The 20,787-nt window shown below is 38.1% G+C and overlaps 1 protein-coding gene across 1 annotated transcript in view; it reads right to left on the bottom strand.

Annotated features, from left to right (window-relative positions):
• Positions 1-20,787, bottom strand: part of SWT1 (SWT1 RNA endoribonuclease homolog (S. cerevisiae)) — a 35,391-nt gene continuing 14,604 nt past the window's right edge. The window contains exons 13-18 of the mRNA XM_009577032.1: positions 19,885-20,030; positions 18,280-18,488; positions 16,475-16,603; positions 6,905-6,971; positions 5,870-5,934; positions 1-106 (exon numbers count right to left, since the gene is read on the bottom strand). Coding sequence (XP_009575327.1) covers positions 1-106; positions 5,870-5,934; positions 6,905-6,971; positions 16,475-16,603; positions 18,280-18,488; positions 19,885-20,030 — 722 coding nt within the window. The remainder of the gene's footprint in view (positions 107-5,869; positions 5,935-6,904; positions 6,972-16,474; positions 16,604-18,279; positions 18,489-19,884; positions 20,031-20,787) is intronic.

The following is a 20,787-nucleotide window of genomic DNA, read 5'->3' as shown; positions in this document are numbered from 1 at the left end:
TCACAGCCAGCCCCTGTTCTTGGCTTCCGTGTGAACCGACGCGTGACACTGCTTAACGGTGTGCTCCAGCTGCGCCAGCTGGCAACACCCGACTTCTAACCTCTCCCTAGGGAAGAGACGATACAAAGGTTACCGGGATACAATGGACCCATTTTACAGATGGGAATCTTTCCATATATTCCCTTAAAACAAAATTCAAAGGGATTCTAATACCACGCTTTAACTCTGTCAAAAGTGGAGAACACTCAGTACCTCTGGAAATCCAGACATATTTATATCTTTATAGAAAAAGATCAAGTTTATTACAGAGCTGGCTAATCACTACGTGTTCCCAGCTGTATCCTGCAACGACACCTTTAATAAGGAACAATCCAAGAGCCACACAGCAAGCGTTAGTTCAGTCTTCTCAACCCAAAACCGAACCTTCAATAATATAAAACGTTACTGTTTTTTACTGAATGTGTTTAAGCTGCAAGTCAACTATATATTTCCTATAGGTTTATATGTTGCAGACAGAAACAAGTTCTATCCACAGTTACAATACGGTCAGAGATTGATTTTAGGCTTCTGGGAAATCTCACTTTGATCTGCAGCTTTATTTTTATTTGCTCACACGGTTTGACCAGTCTTCCCTGCGCAGTTTGCCTTTTTTCCAGCGGTAAAATTGCCAAAATACCTGCTCCTGCTTTTTTATTTGAACTTGGAATTAGATGGTAAAATTGGTTAAATGGTAAACAGCAAGAAAAAAAAGAAATCCTCATTTCTATACTTAAGCTAGAGTATTATGCAAACATTTGCTATTGCACTTAGGGAGGAAAAAAAAAATCAATCACAGATAAGGCAGCTGAAGTCTAAGAGTTTAAAAAAACGACCTCATGCCTACGTAAAAATTGTTATTTTAAACAATTAGCACAGATTTTTTTGTTCTTGCTTGTACAAGCATGATGCAAAAATTCCCCTTCGCTCCCCTGGAGAAAAGCAGCACGCGCTCTGCCCTGTGCTGAGCATCCCTCCTGCCTCTCACACCCCGCAACAGCCCCCCGGCACGCGCGGCACTGCTGAAACAGCAACTGCTCCCCGCGTTACCCGCCGGGTGGTTTCTGCGGGCTCTCCTCTGGTATTTGCAACCAAACGCAGCCCCCGAGGAGGAGCAGCTGCTAGGAATTATTTGTTGCTTTCCTACTAGGAAAGTGGCTACAAAGCTTGAAACCAGTTGTCCCGACTCAAAATACAATTTAATACAATTTTTAACTAAAAAGGGATATGGCAGAAGACAAACTATGCAGTTGTGATGTGTATAATCAAAAAGGCAATTTCCATAAGACCCAAGAAGTAGCAGTGACTTTTGCTCTAAAGCTGCTAAAATCAATGATTTTATACAAATACCGTAGAACAGCCAAACCGTAACTCAGCAAAAAGGCAGAGCTCCTTTTTTACTTTTTGCTTTTCATTGTATTATGTAAAGGTAGTTTTAAAAAATAATCAGCGTTGAAAGGTCGCTTATTACAGCTTTCTTGACAGAATGTGGATCTTGGAAGGTTCAATTCAAACCGTCTTTCATATACTTACACATAATGTATTTACACACAAAATACATCTCTTGACTACACCGATTTAGTATTTAGACTTTTGTTTCAGAAGAGGAATCTAAACCTGATTACACAGAAAACATTCTGTAACTTTGGTTTTCCAAAAGATCCTTTCTCAAAAGGCCGTTTAAAAGGTACTTCTCAAAAAAAGAGGGAAAAAAGCAAGGTTAAGTCACACAACTGCAGCCTGAGGGCTACCAGACCAGCCTCTGAAATGATTTTTCTGTTACTATGCTGAGTACAAATTTACACACATTATTTTCTTTATGCCTGTATCGATGCAGATCTATATCCAACAGCTAGATTTGTTAGTTTGGGTGTTTTTTTTGTTTTTTTTTTTTTTTTTTAAAAAAAAACGATTCAAACTAAGAGATGCTTTTAAAAGGATACACACCATACCCTCCCAGTATTTTTTGCTCTCACAAGTAACATAAGCTTGGCAGATCAGCCCGACAGAGCAGGAGATGAATTCTGTCAGAAAAAGCAGTCCAAATGCTATAGGTTGCATTTCTCTGGCAATAATCTATAGCACTGGCACAGTTACTCTGACGAAAGAACACTGATCCTCCTGATGAACGAGCTCCGTTAATCAGCTACGAACTGCACCTCGACTCGGTTTCAACACGGGAGAGTGCGGCACTACTGGGCAGCCAGCAGTAAGCACACAGCGTGCTTACGCGGGCTATCAGTCAAGTAACTAGTATGATACTGCATGCAGAGTTTTAGACCCAAGAACAGTGTCAAGACTACGACCCAAGACTATGTATCAGGACAACAAACGGCGGCTCTGACCACAGGACCCACGCGATCTGGCCCCATGGTCGGTAGGACGAGGGCAGGCGCAGCGTGCTCTCCCTGGCCGGAGGGGTCGAGCGCGCTGGTATCGCCGTGTCGGTGCCCATTCCAGACCCGAGGCGTCGGCGTCTTCCCAACCCCTGCCTAACGCAGTCACCTCCACCTCCTTTGCTAGTTTACTCTAAGGTAGATGCAACCAGGTGGAAGAGCAAGAAGAGCAGTAGAAAAGTCACGCATCACTTTCAAGAGATCTACTTGGACGCCCGGGCCTCCAAACAATGTATTTTCTTAGTTCAGACAAGATCAGCGGCTTGCAAAACAAAGCCAAATGATTTGTTCTATCACTTAGCCTTTCCATCCAATTGTCATTTATTAAATGATACAAACTGTTCACTGGTCAACAGTGAAAACTCAAAAGCCTTGGATAGTACTAAACGGGTAACTTCAAGTCTTCACATTAGCTGCTGGCCATAAAAGCTAGTGACCTCTCTGAAACTCTTCTTGCAATCCAGCAGCTCTGCTGCCCACAGTGCACACGTGAATGGGAAGGGAGGGAGGAAGAAACGAGGGCTTTAACTAAACCTCCCTTAATCTACCTAATTCTTCTGCTGAAGCAGCTCGGGACTGTGGCATGTTCCCACTATTCAGAAGGGAAAAAACTTCATTCCAATTCAGAAAGATTCCCCAGGCTAGGATTTTCATAAACCTGCTTTATCGGGCCTGAAGAATCGGTACCGAGGAAGACATTAGGGGCCAGGCCTGCCCTCTGCTGCCTTTGTACAGTCCCGTCTCCTCCTCGCAGGCTACTGCCTCGACCCCCAGCAGCAATGTTAACTGTGACAGACCTGACGCATACAAGGGACAGATTTTGTCTTGTTACAGGGTTTTGCTCTCACCACGTCAGTCTCTACCTATGTAAGGACAGGGGACATATGGAAGCAATGCTGGGGGGACCCCACCAAAAAGGGGGAGGTCTTAGGTCAACACTACTCAGATCTACGAGAGGAAGACTGGAATCTACCAGGTGACTAGCAGGCAAGTTCAGGGAAAAAAAAAAGAAGTCATGTAAGAGTTTCTGATGGAAAAACTTATTTTGTGAATTTGTTGAAGATGCAAAGAATTGTTACAGCGGATCTCTGGGGCAGGGTCAGTCTTTTTGTTCCATATATATCCTAAAGATCTGGACCCTAGTCCTTGGCTGGCATCTTCTCAATGCTACTGTGATAGCGAAGCCTACAGCACCACTTAGAGATACGAAAGCAGTGAGAATTGTGCATGTAGCTTTGAATATTTAGCTTCAAGTAGTCCTTTTCCCTCTCCAGATAAGGAGAAACCCTTTGGATCAAAATTTCAAGACAAGAGCATCTTTGGTGCATCCTGAAAAAGGAACAGAGAGAGTACAAATATTCTAGGCAGGAACGTATCTCCCAAAGAATTCAGAAGCTAGGTTAAAGTAAAAACGTTCGCTAGTGATTGAAGCAAGGGGCAACACTTTGTTCAGCATGTTTCTGCCAAAGCCCAAGTAATTCAGCCTGCCTTAAAGCAGTCTCCTTTCCTACGTATGCCTCTGCTCTTGGAACATCTCTTTTTAATTGAGTGCTTTTAAAACGTCATTTAGCATCTCTGCTTTATTGGGTGGAGTCATATTTTATTTCACTTCTGTAATACCAAATAGCTTCATTGCTGAAATAACTGAGAACAACAATTAGACATAAGAAGTACTTTGAAAATCTGTGGATTGAATTTATAGCAACAGATCTTAATCTTTGCTTCGTTTGCTTTATATGTTTTCAAAGGACATAACTTACATGTAACAAAAATGTCACCCTTACCCTGTACCACTCATCCAGAAAACGAAAGTTCTGGTGAGAACGTTTGTTTTGGCCATGAAATCTACTGTGGCACACAGAATTCACGACAATGGTCCACGTTTTCAGGCTTTCTGATAAAATGTGGACCTAGGGACATCTTGCAAACATCAAGAAACTGCAGTTCCCTTGCTAGCCTTAGCACAATAGCAAAGGCTGTATGTACGCTGTAGATTTTATAGAGACAATGATGGACATGCCCACAAACGTTTGAAAATGTGAGAACTACAGAAGTGCTGGTCACCAACTCAAGCCAGTTAAACTTCTAAATCACTTTTCTCTACTGATACATAGATTAGAATCTCTCCCTCCCTGCATACCTCTTCTCCCCTAACCTAGCAATTTGGCCTTTAAAATTCACAGAAGATTTGGGAAATGTGTGTCAATCCAGGCAAAGGAAAGCTTTTTAGAATAATCTGCTTACTCACATTAAAATAATCTGCAAGCCTTTTATGCAGCTGATGGAACCATGCTTCATATCCTGGCAAGTTACAGCTAATGCATATACATATAACAGGAACATCAAAGAAAATGTTTACCTGTCTTTTATTATCCACTTAAGATCTATTAAAAAACCACTATGGCATTTTAAAAACCTTACAGAACTTGGATTTACAAGCCCTCAATTACACAAATTCAGAAAGAAACCTTTTAGGAGCCAGAAACTTTACAGTAAAGAACTGTAAGGCTTGCGTGACACTCGTTTTTAGATTAATGTTTTCAAGGCCTTTAACTCAGCTGTACAACAGAACCTTTATTTTCCTGTGACTGAACTGTAAAAAAGCCTCCTAAAATGGAAACAAGTACGTGGAATCTTATGTCTGTTTCTCCTTTTTGTCTAACTGTACTTACAAATGGCTTAGTAACATACAATGGCTTAATTTATGACTTTAATAACGATGGCCACAACGTAGCACAGCAACTGCAGATATGCCCAGTTTTCATGGTACAGTTCAATCACTTGAATCGCCTCCAGAATCGCAGGGTTTTTCCCTCTGCTGATTTAAGCAAAGCTCTCATAATAATCAAGTTCTGTTACAAGAAATACCTCACCAAAACAGAATTTCAGTTATAATCAAATTCATTTAAATGCAGTCTCATGCTGTAACCTACCTTACAATGAATGCTGACCTATACTGGCTCTGTCTGCCACTGAGCCATGAATTCAAAACTGGCAGAGGAAAAGAGGGACAAACATCTCACCTCAAAGTCAAACAGCTGAAAATCACTGTGTAGATGTTAATAGCTCATCTCTAATTTAATTTCTGTCCTCTCCTACTCTGTTGTAATAATAGATCATTAATTCAAAACTGGCAGAGGAAAAGAGGGACAAACATCTCACCTCAAAGTCAAACAGCTGAAAATCACTGTGTAGATGTTAATAGCTCATCTCTAATTTAATTTCTGTCCTCTCCTACTCTGTTGTAATAATAGATCATTAAAAAAAAAAAAAGAGGGGGGAAAAGAGAAAACATCCCCACTCAGCTTCCCTATGCCCCTCCGACAATGGTGATTTTTTATTTATCCACACGATTTCTGTTATAGTACTTTGGTTAATACAGTACATGCTAAAATGTTGTCTCAAAACCCATCTGATGTGATCAGTAAGTGGCTTACCGATATATCTCTTGTGAAACACACTCATAAAGCTCCTCAGCAGTGAATTTTATACTGTTGTTTATCTAAAACAATGAACAAAGAATTAACATAGTAATTTACCATGTATCACATACCGATTGAAATTATACAGCTGGTATAACAGATACAGTTAATGTATTACCTCCCAAGTTGAGACAGTACATAAAAAAGTCATGCTATGTATTATAAAATCAAATATTACAAATTAACAATCATGATTGTATATAATGGGAGTGATAGATATCACTCCAGCTCCCTTTTCTAACAATTTCTGCAGAAATCTAAACAACCTTAAATAATTCTTCCTCCCCTCTTAATTTACCCTACAGTTCTATAGCAAACGGAGTAAGTTCTGACTCACGTTAATTCCATAAATACAGTCACCCCATACATACAGGCCCAAAACCCAAATATATTTTCCTGCATAGGAGAGGACTGCAAATCTGAAATATATAATATACTAAATGGAAAAATACCTCTATTCTACTGCAAACATTCATTTCAATTTCTCTTCTTAAAATCTTATAGCACAAATGAGTTAAAACTTTATGAATAACTCATAATTTCAATTTATTTTTTCTCCTCTGAACTGCAGCCAATATTCTCCACAGAACTACCTAGTGCAACGTACTCTCTTCCTAAAACAACTAGGTCAGGGATATTTTGGTGACTTCAGCAGAACTACCTAGTGCAACGTACTCTCTTCTTAAAACAACTAGGTCAGGGATGTTTTGGTGACTTCAAGACTTTCTACTCTCTACAGCGAGTCATTCACAACAAGTGACTGCTCAGAAAGGCACCCAAACAACTCCAATACCGGTAGAGATTCAAATAACTTTTGGTAGGTACCAATTGAAAATATATTTTTATGTCCAACGCCTAATAAATAACAGCAGATCTTCAAAATTCTAGCTTAGTGGAAACACAGTGATGAGACAGCTAACCTCGTAACTACTTTAAATAAAAAACTGTAACATAAGTGTATCTGACAAAATGTTAAAGAAAGCTTCATACCTCGTTGCTTATGAGGAAGTTATAGAGGGTCCAAATATCTTGGAAACTACTGGTTGGGGTCAAAATTCTGAAAAAGAAAAGTTTGGGGATTTTTTTAATCAAGTATAAAAGGATTCTATGGAAGAGTTACAGAAATAGTCAGAAGTGCTTCATGAAAAAAAAAAAATCTAATTACTTTCTTTAAACAAAAAGAAAATTCTGATCTTTGAAGAATTTTCCCTTCCACCCATCCCTTTCCGCTCCCCCTAAAAGAATTAAATGAGCTTATTATTTCTGTAAGGACTTTCTATGAAGGTTTTTCCCAATTAAAAATTCAACTGATGTTTCCATGAGCAATTTCTCTATATAGACGGGAAGAAAACCAGCAATAATTAAAAGCCTTTTGTTTCACATAAGCAAAGCCTGCTGTATTAATATGGAGCAACAGAAAAGTGACATGCAATACAAAACTTTCCCACACTAGCTAAAACTTTAACTCATTCCCTCCAGCATCCTAATGTACAGCTCAAATGCTGCAATTTATGTACCATTTTTGCTACTTCTAATAGTAACAACCAATTCCCACCCAATACTGACAAGTGAAAATTGGGTTTGACAGCTGCAGAGAGGTGTCTTTATGAAGAAGCCAGTATCATGTGAAATACTGGTATTTTATTTAGCCACGAACGCACACAGCAGCCAGCAACATTTCAGTCTTTCCCAAAATCCAGTCCTTGTTCACCACGTTACAAGCGGAGATACCACCCGCAGAAGAAAGCATCAGCTTTGGTCTCTCTGTAAGGAAGTCTTGAGATACGTACACCCTTTTCCACAAGGCTCCAAAAACGATCCAGTAAGGAAGTGATTCTCTCAAAAATTAATTCTCCTAAACTATTTAAGCAGCTATAATTCAGTTATACCTCAGTGTAACTTAATTTGCATCCACTAGGAAAAAACCAGAACTGTCTTAAACATCACAAAATGTACATTAAAATCTACATTAAAAACCATGTAACACTTTACATGTATTAAGAAATACTGATAAAATTCCGCCTTTATTAAGTTTTAAGTATGTAAATAGTGATTAAGAAAATGACTGGATTTGGAAAAAAAAAAAACTTTAAAAAGTCTTCTTTTTGGGAAGCTCTGTTTACTTTCCCATGGGAAAGCACCCAAATTCTCCCCTCCCTCCCCTTGCAAGCTGTAAGCCTTTATAAATGAATTAATTAGGAATTGAAAAAAACCCCAGAAAACTAACAGAATAAGTTAAAAATCCCAGTTAAAAAAGGCACTGTATGTTAAACAGTGCTGGAAGACTGTGACACACCACAGGATTTATCGTAACTAGTAAGTCCGCTGCTTATTTTCATCATGATTTTACACAGGAATTATCACTGTTGCAAAAATTAGTCACACATTCTTTCCCCCTTCGTAAGAAGATGCACCCAGAATTTTTTTCTTAAACTAGAACACTTAACCTGCCAACTAAAAGTCAGCAAGAGAACCAATTGGCTAGTTTTCCTAAAAATACCTCGACGCCTTCAACTGCTACCTCAGTGAGAAAGCTATCAGCTTTGACAGCGCAAAACCCCGGCAGAGACAATTTGGCAAACATCCTTGGAAACGCTGGGAATCTTGGCAGCGTGGACTGCATTGCAGCTAAGATTCCCACCGACCAGCCCCATGTAGCCATCAGCCAGCAACCCTGTCTGCAAGGGACAATGCATCAGCTTTAGCTATCGCATCAGTCATCTGCAATATAAATAAATGAGTACACCCGAGCCTGGGAAAGTGTGATTTCTATTGCTAATGATTTTTGTACCATTCTGCCTTCTATTTCATACAAAAAGGAGGAAAGCTTGCATGTTCCTTTTCATAAAACGGAATGTAAAACCGTAGCAAACATCAAAGGTAAGATATTACTAATAACTTCACCTGAAGGCCATTACATATTGCCATACAGTATGCTCATCACTGCATTTTTCCTGCTGTGCCAAGGACACAGATGGAAGGGTGTAGGATAAGTAAGACTCCTGCCACAGCTGAGCTGCCGGTGGGAAACCCAACCAGGTAAGCTTTCTATCGGAAGGATGGAGGGTGGGGGGGAAAGGGCAGCTGGTGAGAGAAAGACCTGTATTAATTATGGGCTTCTGGATTTTGTGGAAGAAAAATGTAGGTACGAGCTACGAAAAAGTGAAGGAAGAGGCTGAGAGCAGAGTGGAAGGCAGAATTAAACGGTGCTGCCTTTCTGTTTGGCTATACGGCATCTCCGCATGGCTATTTCTGTTCATCTGACTTCCCAGGGCAGAGAAGTGGCTAGAAACTTCAAGTTTCACTCCATCGTTCTTAGCAAGGCTACATTTAAAGAAAACCAGTTTGAGAGTAATTTTCGAAGCAATATTAGACTCTAATTCCAAGGTCATTTTTAGACCCCTGGTTTTGCACAGATCTTTAATTGTACTGTATGAAAGCAGCCAACATGCCACCCACATTTCCTTTCCCTTAGCGAATGTAACACCATGAAAGCACCAGCATCACATACACTGTATTTGATCTTTTCCCACTGAAAGGAGCACTTTCCAACGATTACTAGAGAATCTGAATCTTGACACCAGTTAGGATGCTGCAGACTTAAAAATTATTCCATTGGTGTTTCCCAAACTATGCACTTCAGGCACTCAGTAAGGTAACCCTCACCCTCTTTGTATTCATTTCTTGTCAGGACATCAAATTGGAAAACACACTTATTTTTGGACTGGTGACCAAAGCGTACTAGCTAACATTGGTTTCACTCACTGTAAGTTACCAGACCTCAGGTGGATGCACAAACCGGCTGTGATTCCGGTTCTTTGGAAAAAAAACAAAGTAAAATTTGTAAATAAGCACACAAGTAACTGAATGGTAAATCCTGTAACTTATGTTATGGCATTTTCTTGGACTATGACAACAATTGCTTCTGGGTTTATAACATGAAATGAGAAGTCTGACATCTGGCTCAAGCCTTTGCAATATCTTCAAATAAAAGACACTTCTTGTTTTCAAGGAAGAACCATTGCTACACACGGAGTACTGAAAAGAAGCTGGTGAGAGAAGAGTTTGCACAGTAACTTCCCCCACAAATTCTTAACAGGTCAGCATTCATAAAACATGCTTATTGCTGTTTTCAGCTAAATAGGAACTCGAATACAAGCTCCACTCTTGGAATATATTTTTATGCAGAAAATTGTAATGCATTCCTGTCTGCAAGGCAATGATTTCACACCACCGCTGCTGTCTACTGGGCTTAATCATTTTATGTTCCTTTCATCTCCGGTAGCCACCATTCTGTGTTACGGAAAATAGAAATTTTAAGAGAAGATGTACGTTGGGAAATCCGGACATGTTTGTATGCACATCGACTCTGCATCTGCTACTTCATTAAAGCAAGTTGATCTCGTTTTCATCAAAGTTTCTCAGAGGAAAAAAAGTCTGCCTCAGCTACAAAATAAGTCTAGAGAACACCCTCTAAATTAATAATACATGAAGCAAACATTAGAAGTAAAACACTTCTAACGAGCAATCTGAATCTCAGTATTGTGACCACTGCAATAGTTAACCACCGCTTTTTCTTCTCTCTCAACATGACATCAAATGTATTTCAAAAGCAGAGGGTGGAAAGCCACTGAATCACTTTGCCTTTCCTATCAGCACAGCCATGCAAAACCAAACTACAAACGACCCCACATTACGTACTTCAACTTCTAATTAATCCAAACATCATGCCCTGAGCAAGTTGGCAAGGATATGGGTGACATGAAAGTTGGATCGCCACTAAAACGCAATTTGTTGATCAAGCTAAAAACTATAGTATGGTTCTGCGCAAATTTTCTGAAAATATTTAGTACATGCAGTAGAGAAGAGCATGTCATAGAAACACACAAAAAGTGACTATGGGTACCAGCTACAAAACGGAGGTTAGATACTGTTCCTGGGGCAGAAGGGAGAAAGGAGCGAGCCAGGCTTAATGATTTCTATCTCATAAGCAACAGGGCTTCCCAAACCACTCAGAACGTTTCTTTACCTACTGCCCTGTCACTCATCTGATGCCAAACGCATGCACAGAGTGTGAGATACGATAATCAAAAATGGAAATGGACAGGAAATAGCTCGCAATGTGGTTCCTTGCTTGTGCACAGAGAAGACCCGGGAAACAAGCTAAGCCTATCTGGAAAGGATCAGAAAATTAACTTACGAAATAGAAGGGAAAAAAAAAAACAGCCCACAAAAAAATCTGGCAGTGAAAGCAGGCCAGCCTGCCAGCTGCTCACAAACACTAAAATCCTGGGCAATGACAAGTAAAGCATATGGATAAAAGTCGTATGAGACTACGTGGTAATCACTCTCACATCTGGCCAAACCTCTGTACCTCAGTATTTGCCACACTGAGCCACTCCTCTTTAACAGTTCTATGTAATCGCCTGTGGCATAAGACTGATAAGACTGTCATAATGCATTAACCAATTCATTAAATCTGTGCGGTTAATCAAAAAGGCATGAGACTTAATTGTATAAAAGTCCACTTAACCCATTAAAAGCCTTGTTTAACCTGTCAAAAGATCAGGGAAGCAAAAAAGATGAGAAATGGAAAAACAAATGTGGCTTATTAACAATTCCTCATTACACTGCACTGCAATGAGGGACTCAAACTGGTGTTACAATGATCAACACATGCCAGAGTTTTGTTCAACATCAACCTATTGGGAAATTAAGGGTATTTTTCCCAAAATAAAGTCGAGCTCATGCTTTCTTCTATTGTGGAAGTACTTCAGATGTCAGATCCTAGGGCCACTTTGTCTAGATGCCTATTCCCCAGCTTCGCAAGGTCAGAAAGGACCATGGCTTCTACAACACTAACTTATTCAAACTATTTTGCTTTTTAGACTGGCTTAAAGGCCACGAGGCTTAAGCAGTTACCACAGCATCACCTCCGCCCTGCACCTTGTTAAGCGCTGGCCAATTTCAGCTGTATTTGACAGAGGCAGAGGTCTTGCAACTTTTTAATTTCTTACAGCGCTCATTAAAATAGGCAAAAGGGTGAAGGACAAATTTGGATCCTGGCAGCAGAGAAGGCTGTAGGTTAAGTTCAAATGTAACAGGAGATGGCAAAGAATCCATGTAGGAAAGGAAACACTACAACCAGGGGAAAACCTTTTGTCAGATACTGCATATTTTCAACTATATCAGACACGATAATTAAACTAAAGGATACAATACTGAAATGCTATTACTGATGTAAAGTGTTTTTTTTTCTTAGGAAACAAGGGGATGTTTCCATGTTAGTGCTGACCCCTCGGGAGGGACATTTCCACATACAACGCCTCTCCGCAAGATGCCTTACGGCTCATCCAACCGTAATCCTGCTCTCAGCTGTGCCAATCTGACTATGTGTGGTCAAAATGCTCCATGGAGTTAATCCCAAAACATTCAATTCAGTGATCAGTTCTCATACAGTAACGCTTTGCTGCGCTACTGAGAAGATCTCAAAAAATTACATTTTTAATTTACAAAAGTTTACGGAGTCCTTGTCTAAATCAGTGCTTTCCAAACAAACAAAATCATTGGGAATTTGAGAGAAATTCCATTTAGATAATATATTAGAAAAGCAGAATTCAGGTTCCTTACTGCAGTAAGTAACAGGTAAATATTTTTACAGCTGACACTATATTAGTAGAAATATTTATAAGTATTGGATCTAAGAGTATATGCTGTAAATTGTGAGTGATTTTAAAGTTGGCATGTGAATAAAACAATTATCTCTTAGCGAACAGATGAAAACAATCAAACTAGAAATAACTATATCAATTCACCAAAGACTAAACTTCTTTCTTCTTTTCTGTTAACAAGGTTTTCTTATCTAAAAGCAACTTGGGCAGGAAACATGAAGACATGTAAAATTCCCTAGGAGTGCATATAAACCGTTGAATCAGAAGTTATATTCAGCCAAGGGAAAACGCTGGCTAATGTAAACCCCTACAGATACATTTAAATACTGCTGCTGAAGCCTTTGGAAGGGGAAGAAAGCTATCTGTATCCAATATTCCAATCAGTATGTTAATGGGAAGATTCAACAGCAACAAGACACAGAATATGTTTCAGATGACTGATCATGAAAACCTACAAGCACTTCCAATCTTCTGCTGGTGTTGGTGCACACATTAATTTCAACAGGTTAAAAGAGAAACACATCCTGCACACAGAAAGTGGAGAGAAGTTACGATGTAACTTAAGTATAGAGTCAAATATATCTCAAATATATATACCCCCCAGCAGCGATACCTTGCAAGGCATTTTGCACTTCTTAGAACAAGATCTGTAAGAGTTAATTAGCTGTGATAAGTACTTAAACCTCTCTTTTCTCCAAAGATGAAGGGCCAAACGTCTTCCAGCAGAATCAGTGGAAGAATTTCTACAAGTGATGAAAGATTTGGCACAAACTTGAAAACCCTGAGCTGTTGCCTCAAAGAGCTACTTAAAAACCAAGAAATTACGTTTAAAAATTTTTGAAGATAATTATTTTAATTTATTTTAAAGACTTAATTTAAGAGACCTTAAATTAGGTCCCCTAGTTAACTGGTTCCAAATAATACCCAACCCAAATAATACACAACACAAATACGAGTGTAAACCATCACTGAAAACAGTCAGAAATATTATTGAATCTAAAATTATTTAAAAACATGTCATGGTTTTACAATTTGATTCGAAGTATAAATTTCAGGGGTTTAATAATCTTTGTTCATTGCTAGTCAATGTAATATACATCAACATATATAACACCCTCTGCTGTCAAGGGTGGAAAATAGGTATTTCATGCTCACTTTTAAAGTGAGTACATCTCAAGAACACTTGATATATTCTAAGTTCAGTTTTAAGCTGAGCGCCCTAGGCAAAACGAGCCTCCTTTTCGCTTTTTAAAACTCAGTCTAATCAAGACTTTTTGTTTTAATACTCCATAATATATATAAACCTACAATGGCTCACAAATATGGCTTCTGACTCTTTGGAAAACCTACTCAGAAGTCTCAAACCAACTTAAATACCTACACTCAAGACTAAAACAGAAGATTACATGTTACAGTCTCTCTGAATTTCTTGCTCCACGATGCCCCCTACTGCAAACCTGCAGAACAAACTCAGAGCAGGCATTTCGAAATGCAACTTTGCAAGAAAATTACTCCACTCCGAGAATCATCCTGGATGCATAAATAATGTATTTCAGTTTAGTGGTAGAGAAGAAAATTTTAAAAGTATGAAAGGAATTTTTAAAGCCATTTCATAAATATTATTGAGTGTCATGGTAATCACGTGGAACAGAAAATAGCCTCTCCATTTCAAATGAAGTCAAATGACAGAATTCTGTTTACCTTTGCTCCAGACATTCTAATGGCTCTAATCAAGAAAGTACATCTTTTGTAAAATAGATTTATCCGATATAATGTTAGACCTTTTTATTTTTACACAGCTCTCCCGTAACGGGAAATACAGGAGATAAGTAGCTTTCACGAAAAGAAATAAAAGATTTCTTTTGTTATAGCCACACAAAGTTTTAATTAAACACCTCTGTAACACAGAAATAACGACCTTGAAGCACCATATTCCCATTAAATCTCATCCACCGCATGTATAAACTGATACCACAGGATTTCTTGCAAGAACTTTAGGACCGGAATGAAAAGAACCAAGTTTAGCAGTAACCTGCTTTATTAAAACAATTTCGTTAGAGAAAAAACTGACAATTGCCACTACTAAAATCTAATCTCAATTGGGAGTACTAAACCAAACAATCAGCAATGAAAACGAATCAATTACCACCACGCTATTCTTGCTCACATTTCTACCCATATTTTTCTGTTTCTACTTTCATAATATTTAGACCATTTATCTTTGAAAGACAGACATCAATTCTTTGAATGGATTTGTCCCGCTATTAGTGTGCTGTACAGAAAAAAATCAGACCTATAACTTAGGCTGCAATACTACTGAGGCAGGGATGGTCTTTTACGCTCATGTGAACACACATGAGCGTACCTTGAACCTTGTTCGGGACTTACAGAATATATATTTTACTGAAACATTTTAATTAAAGACATTCTTTTGACCATAATGAAAAAAAGAAAGCAACAAAAACTTATTTGGGAGTGGTGACAAGTGAAGCAAATGTTTGCATGATTTTATCACAATTTTTATTGAAAAAAAAGAAATACTCTAGCAGTTACAGATGAAAACTACCTCAAGTCCCAGGCGACAGAGCTCCAGATCCCTGCTCCAGACTTCTGAAGTGCCTTGACAGGTCAGACCTCACACTTCAGAACTGGGATAACCATACATCCATACTTAGCAGGACTGTTGTGGTAACTATAGCGTAAGGACTGTGATCCTTCAGCAAAGACTGTAATGAACACCGCTAAGTACTGATAATGCAAGTTTAAAAGCTCACTACTATGTAGAATGATAGAAAGAACACTTCTTCTAAAAAATTTAAAATTTAAATTTAAATTTTTTTAAAAATACACTTATTAAATAATCTCTAACAAAGCCGTAGCAGTCTACAATAGAAATGTAATATACTTCAACATTTACTTAAAAGGCAGATTGTTAATGTACAGGGCAAGCCCAATCGTCTGGATACATCTATTTCACAGTTTTCTAACCTATTTCCATCATTAGTATGCAAAAACAGTGTCCGAAGTGGTGGTGTTTTCCCAAATCAAATAGCTCCAGCCATTCAGATTCACAGCCTGTAACACTTCAGGATGCTCACGGCAATTACTGGAACTTCAACCACAATTACAAACCAGTTCCTACAAACACTCTTTGAAGTCAATGGGAAACTGAGGAACTCCACAATTGTAAGAGTGACAATGTAAAGCATTCTTCTGTATCTGGTCCTGCCAATGAATAAACTTCATTGCTATAAAAAAAGGACTAAGCTAAGACTACACATGAGATACCTTAGTCTTTCCAAAGCTTCGTTTCTATTATTCTGCACTCTTTAAAAAAGAAGGAAGACAGAGGGAATATTATCCTTCCTAAACTGAGAGTCCAGCTTATTGATTGTCACTGTTACTGCTGCAGTATAGGTTTTGACTCATGAAGAATACTCTAGAATTGGTAACAGTGAAGTCCCAAAACTTTATGTCCTTCGCTAAATCGGAAATTTGCCCCAATTCCAATGGGCCTCACATATGAAAAACAAATGTTCTAAATTATTCAAAGTTCTTGCCATCAGAGCTAGTGTATTAGTTACTCATGTCATAGCTCTGGTTACACTCTGAGCAGAGGTGAGTGGTTCGTCATCAAATACTGGAAAACAAGTTCCAAGCCATAAAAAAGAAAATTCACTACAAGAGATCTGAATGTCTGCAACAGTTTCTTATTCTTTTGCTACCAAGAAATGGTTCTAGGTAGCCTTGATACCAAGATTTTTACTGAAAATCATGTAACTAAGCACACATAATAAATTGTAGTTTGACATCAAGAGATTTCAGTAACTTTTATGACTTTAAGTGACTGTTACTATCACTAGCTTTTATAACTAGCTTAAATACTTGCCTACTAATTCCTTCACGGATATCATTCACAGCTGCCAACAGTTTCTGCAGACCTAAAAAAGCTTCTTCAAACGAAGACTTTGCAGTCAAAGTTAATGTGTTGGGGTCCAACTTTTGGAAAATTTCAATACTAATATTAAAAAGAAAGAAAGAAGAGACATTGAAAAGCAGTTAATAAAAATCCTCAAAATTCAGAGAAACCCAGTATCTATTGTATGCATTGTATTTTGACTATTAAAAAAAAACAACCAAGGTCAACTGTAAATCTATACTAAAACCATGTTATCTAAAATAGTCTTAGAATAAATAGTAGAAAGACTATGCCCTACAATTGTAGTTCCCTGTTTAAACTGTATAACAATGTTTTACCTTTGACTTAAATAGATTTATCATTAAACTTCACTTGAGAATGAAACAGTCTCTTCATGCACGACCCAAGTACACCTAAAGTAAGCCTCTCTTAGAAGAGAATTGTTAGGTTAAAGAAACAAAGTACTTTCCATCAATTTTTCAAGCAGCTTCATTCTCAAGATTTACTGGAATGGCCTTGACACCTTCCCTGCAATGGTTGCATTGGGACGATGAGCTGCAGTGCACTCATGACGAATTATCCCCACAGGTGCGAGATAAGTAGTATTTTCTTGCCATGAACAAGAAGAGTGTGAAGTGACCTTTGATTCTAAAATTTTATCCTCTTTTCACAGTATGGTCCTTAACAGGTAGCAAAGGCCAACAGTTCAGTTGCACTTTCATTATAAAGTGGTACACTTGAAAGAGTTTTTCCTTGACGCCTATATGAAACCTTCAAATTCATGATCACTATCCCAGTAAGAGAACTGTTAAGTAAGAGACTGTTCTCTGGCACAGATCCTCAGCTGACCTGAACACCACACCAAGCCATCTCTTAACCAGCTTCAATTCAGATTAATTTGCACTGGTGTAAGCCCAGAGGACTCACCAGCTCCATAGTACATTCAAATGCTAGTGTGGAAATGGCATTGGTAGAGTTATTATCACCATTTATTAGGCGAATCCTTAACAGACCACCAAAAATTGAGTTCCTTTGTGCTTGACGTAAGTCAGTGTCCCTCCTTTGAAAAGATTTCAGATTAAGATTACAAAAAGAAAACACAGTATCTATTCAGATTTTGTGATAGCATCCAGAAGCATGGCATCTCAGTAATTTTCAGGCAGATTTTTCAAAAATAACCAAAACACTAACAATGGTAAAACATCTAGATGGAGGGGGGTTTCATTTCATGCAATTTTGAGTTTAGATCAGAATGGAAATTCGTCACTAGATTCTGCATTTGGATTTTACAGAGGAAAGGATTTTGCTTAACAAGAAAACTTACTATATTTCAAATTGATTGAAGTTTTTTTAAAAAAGTCAACAATTTTACATAGGCTAGTATACCTCCACAGGATTTGGAAAGAAAATAACCATGAGAAAACTTAGAGCTTGAATGCCTCTTTTTTATGGACAAAGATGAGATTTCCACAGATGTCTCACATTTGTGGCTCTTACAGGGTTTTCAATACCATTCTCTAAGGCAACTTATTTCAGCCACTGTCCAGAAAAAGAGCAGCAGACTAGACAGATCACTGACTGCATCCATGTCACAATTTGTATGCTCCTGACTTCTTTGTGTGACAAGTTGTGTGATTTTTTTTTTGTCCATTCTGATTAATTACTAATAACTTCTTCTCTAAAATAGGAAAAAAAAAAAGCAATTTCTAAAGTGTGTTCGTGTGAAAATTATGTAAGGTTATGTAGAAGTTCTGATTTTCTTTAGCATACCGTACCTGTACAAGTTTATTGTATTCCATACACCTTCAAGGACTGACCAGATTTCCTGGTGCCTGTTTTCTTGAGCTACATGAAAGCTTGGATGTAACTTTTTTTCTTCACAGTTTTGAAGATTTGGTGTCATTGCTTCCATTTTTTCACATACAGCATTTTCTGAAAGAACCATGATGTCTTCTGATAAATCCTGCTCACTGTCTGACCTCACCTTATAAAACAGTTTAGCAAACAAATGATGAGTGTGTTTGGTTCCTAACTTAAGAAAACCTGAACACTTCTACTTTTTTTTTTAAGGCAACGCTCAAAAAAGCAAGGCAGGTCTCTTCTAGTCATAACCATCTTTATTATAGTCTCTGCATCTGAAGCATCTCACAGTCTTTCACCAAGTCTTTCTTCTATATGTATATATTGGTATTTCTACAGATAGGAAAGGGAAACAAAGGGAAGCAAAGGGAAACGCTGTGCCAAAGCTTCCCAGGCATGGTAAGCTGGTATAAATGAGAACTGCTTCTTAGTCTTACTCCCTATCCCATGACTGATGGCACATTTTCCTCTGCAACAGCACAAAGTATTCATCTACTCATTTGATAAACGGGTTCAGAAAATTTGTCCAGGTTAAACTGAAACTGATCTGGCACAACCTAGTCTGTATAAGGGCAGTTCTTTGTGAAGTCAAACACCTGTCAGGACAAGGACCGCAGGAAACAAGTTTTCAGACAGAAAGCGGGCTTCTTATGGCAGCACCGTTCACAGAATTGCAGACTAAGTGGATGACTGCAATCATCAGGAGACAATCTCAGCTCAGGAGACAATCAAGACTCCCCAGATCATCCTTCCTCTCCTTGACCACCTTCTTCTTCCCTTCCCCTTCAGCTTTCTCCAAAACTGAAAAGAACTTTTTACAGATATTCTGACCTGTATTCTTTCCCATATATAGAAATATTTCAAGTCATCCATGCTCATTATTCCATTTTTTATGCCATTACATATGGAACTAATAGTAACCACAAACCAAGACACTGAAATTCCTTCCACAGCAACTCAGAGATGAGCTGGAAGTAAAGACATACTTCTCAGAACACAAAAGGTATCAGGACACCCCCCATTAACTATCACAAAGCACATGATACAAGCAAGTTCTTTCTTCATGTGCAGCACTAGAGCTACCAAGACAATGAAAGCTGAAATAATAAGCCTAGGAATAGTAGTATTGGATCAATGTCAGAAGTAGAAACAATGATTTTAATTTTAATCTTAATCTTTAAGGCCCTTTTCCATCAGCCACAAATACAATAGAAAACAAAGATATTTTTCCTGAAAGCAGCTAAACAATGTTTTTCAGTCATCTTGCTGATACGAACACATTTATATTAGGGGGAAAAAAAAAGTCTACCAAGCATACACATAAAGATAGATACTTGCTACATGAAAATAAAAGTTAAATTTGGGGTCTATTCATTTTGAAAACACTCTAGCAACAACATTTCCTGCAATGATTTGTTGAAATTATGGGAATAATTTAGAAATCTAAGCCAGATTTGTAGTATGAACGTGGAGCAACTTCAAGAAGATATTAGGTGAATGAATACTAAAGCTCCCCTTACCTCTGTAAGCGTTTGGTATAGCTTATTCACTTCAGCATAAGCCCGGGGAAGTATACCATTATAGTCTGACCTTGAACTGAAAGCATGGAGTAATTTTTTGGATTCCTGGAGCAAGATACCCGCTGTTGAACAGTCAACTGTTTTACCTGATATTTAGACAGTAATACGGGAAATAGAAAAAAAAAAAAAAGTATTGTATGTTAGGAGTTATTAATCTTAGGAGGCAAATTTAATACTCAAATATCTGGATTAACTGAAGCACGTAAAAAGCCTTGAAAATGGTTTAGAAGCATTAGATAAAACAGTCTCAAGAAAAATGTGTGTGAGGTTAAGATTTCTCGCTTCTTAATCAAGTCTTCCATATTTATCCCAGGATCTGGCAAGAGGATCAACTGGCATATCTAAAATAATTCTGCAGAACAGCAGTATCCCAAAAGAGGTATATCTGTTAAAATCAAATTCTCAAAGACATCTTTAAATAAATGAAAGGGTTTTTTTTGTTGTTGTTGTTGGCTTTTTTTGAAAACAAACCTCCCTGCCCTCATCTAACACATTAAGTAGTCTTTACTCCTCCATAATTTATTTGGCAAATGCAGATCATTTGGCCACATATAACATGGTGGCAAAGGAGGGAGAAAGATTATTTGCTTTTTAAAAATAGTTCAGAGATTTTGGTGACCATTTGTATATATATTCATTAAAATGTTTTTCCCCAGATTTTTGCAGGTACATAGAGATGTGTGAAATAAATTCTTACATGCCCAATAGTGTCCATGCATTTGCTTTTACTCTCTGTATATAAAAAGTAGAAAAAAGGCAGCAGAATACTGAATTACAAAAAAAAAAAAAATTTCAGAAATCGTTTTCAAGATTTTTGCAGGTGATATTTAGACCATCTGGGAC

Source organism: Fulmarus glacialis, unplaced genomic scaffold (assembly GCF_000690835.1).
Source record: "Fulmarus glacialis isolate BGI_N327 unplaced genomic scaffold, ASM69083v1 scaffold13414, whole genome shotgun sequence".
NCBI classification, from domain to species: domain Eukaryota; kingdom Metazoa; phylum Chordata; class Aves; order Procellariiformes; family Procellariidae; genus Fulmarus; species Fulmarus glacialis.
This window is presented reverse-complemented; position numbering and strand designations above follow the sequence as displayed.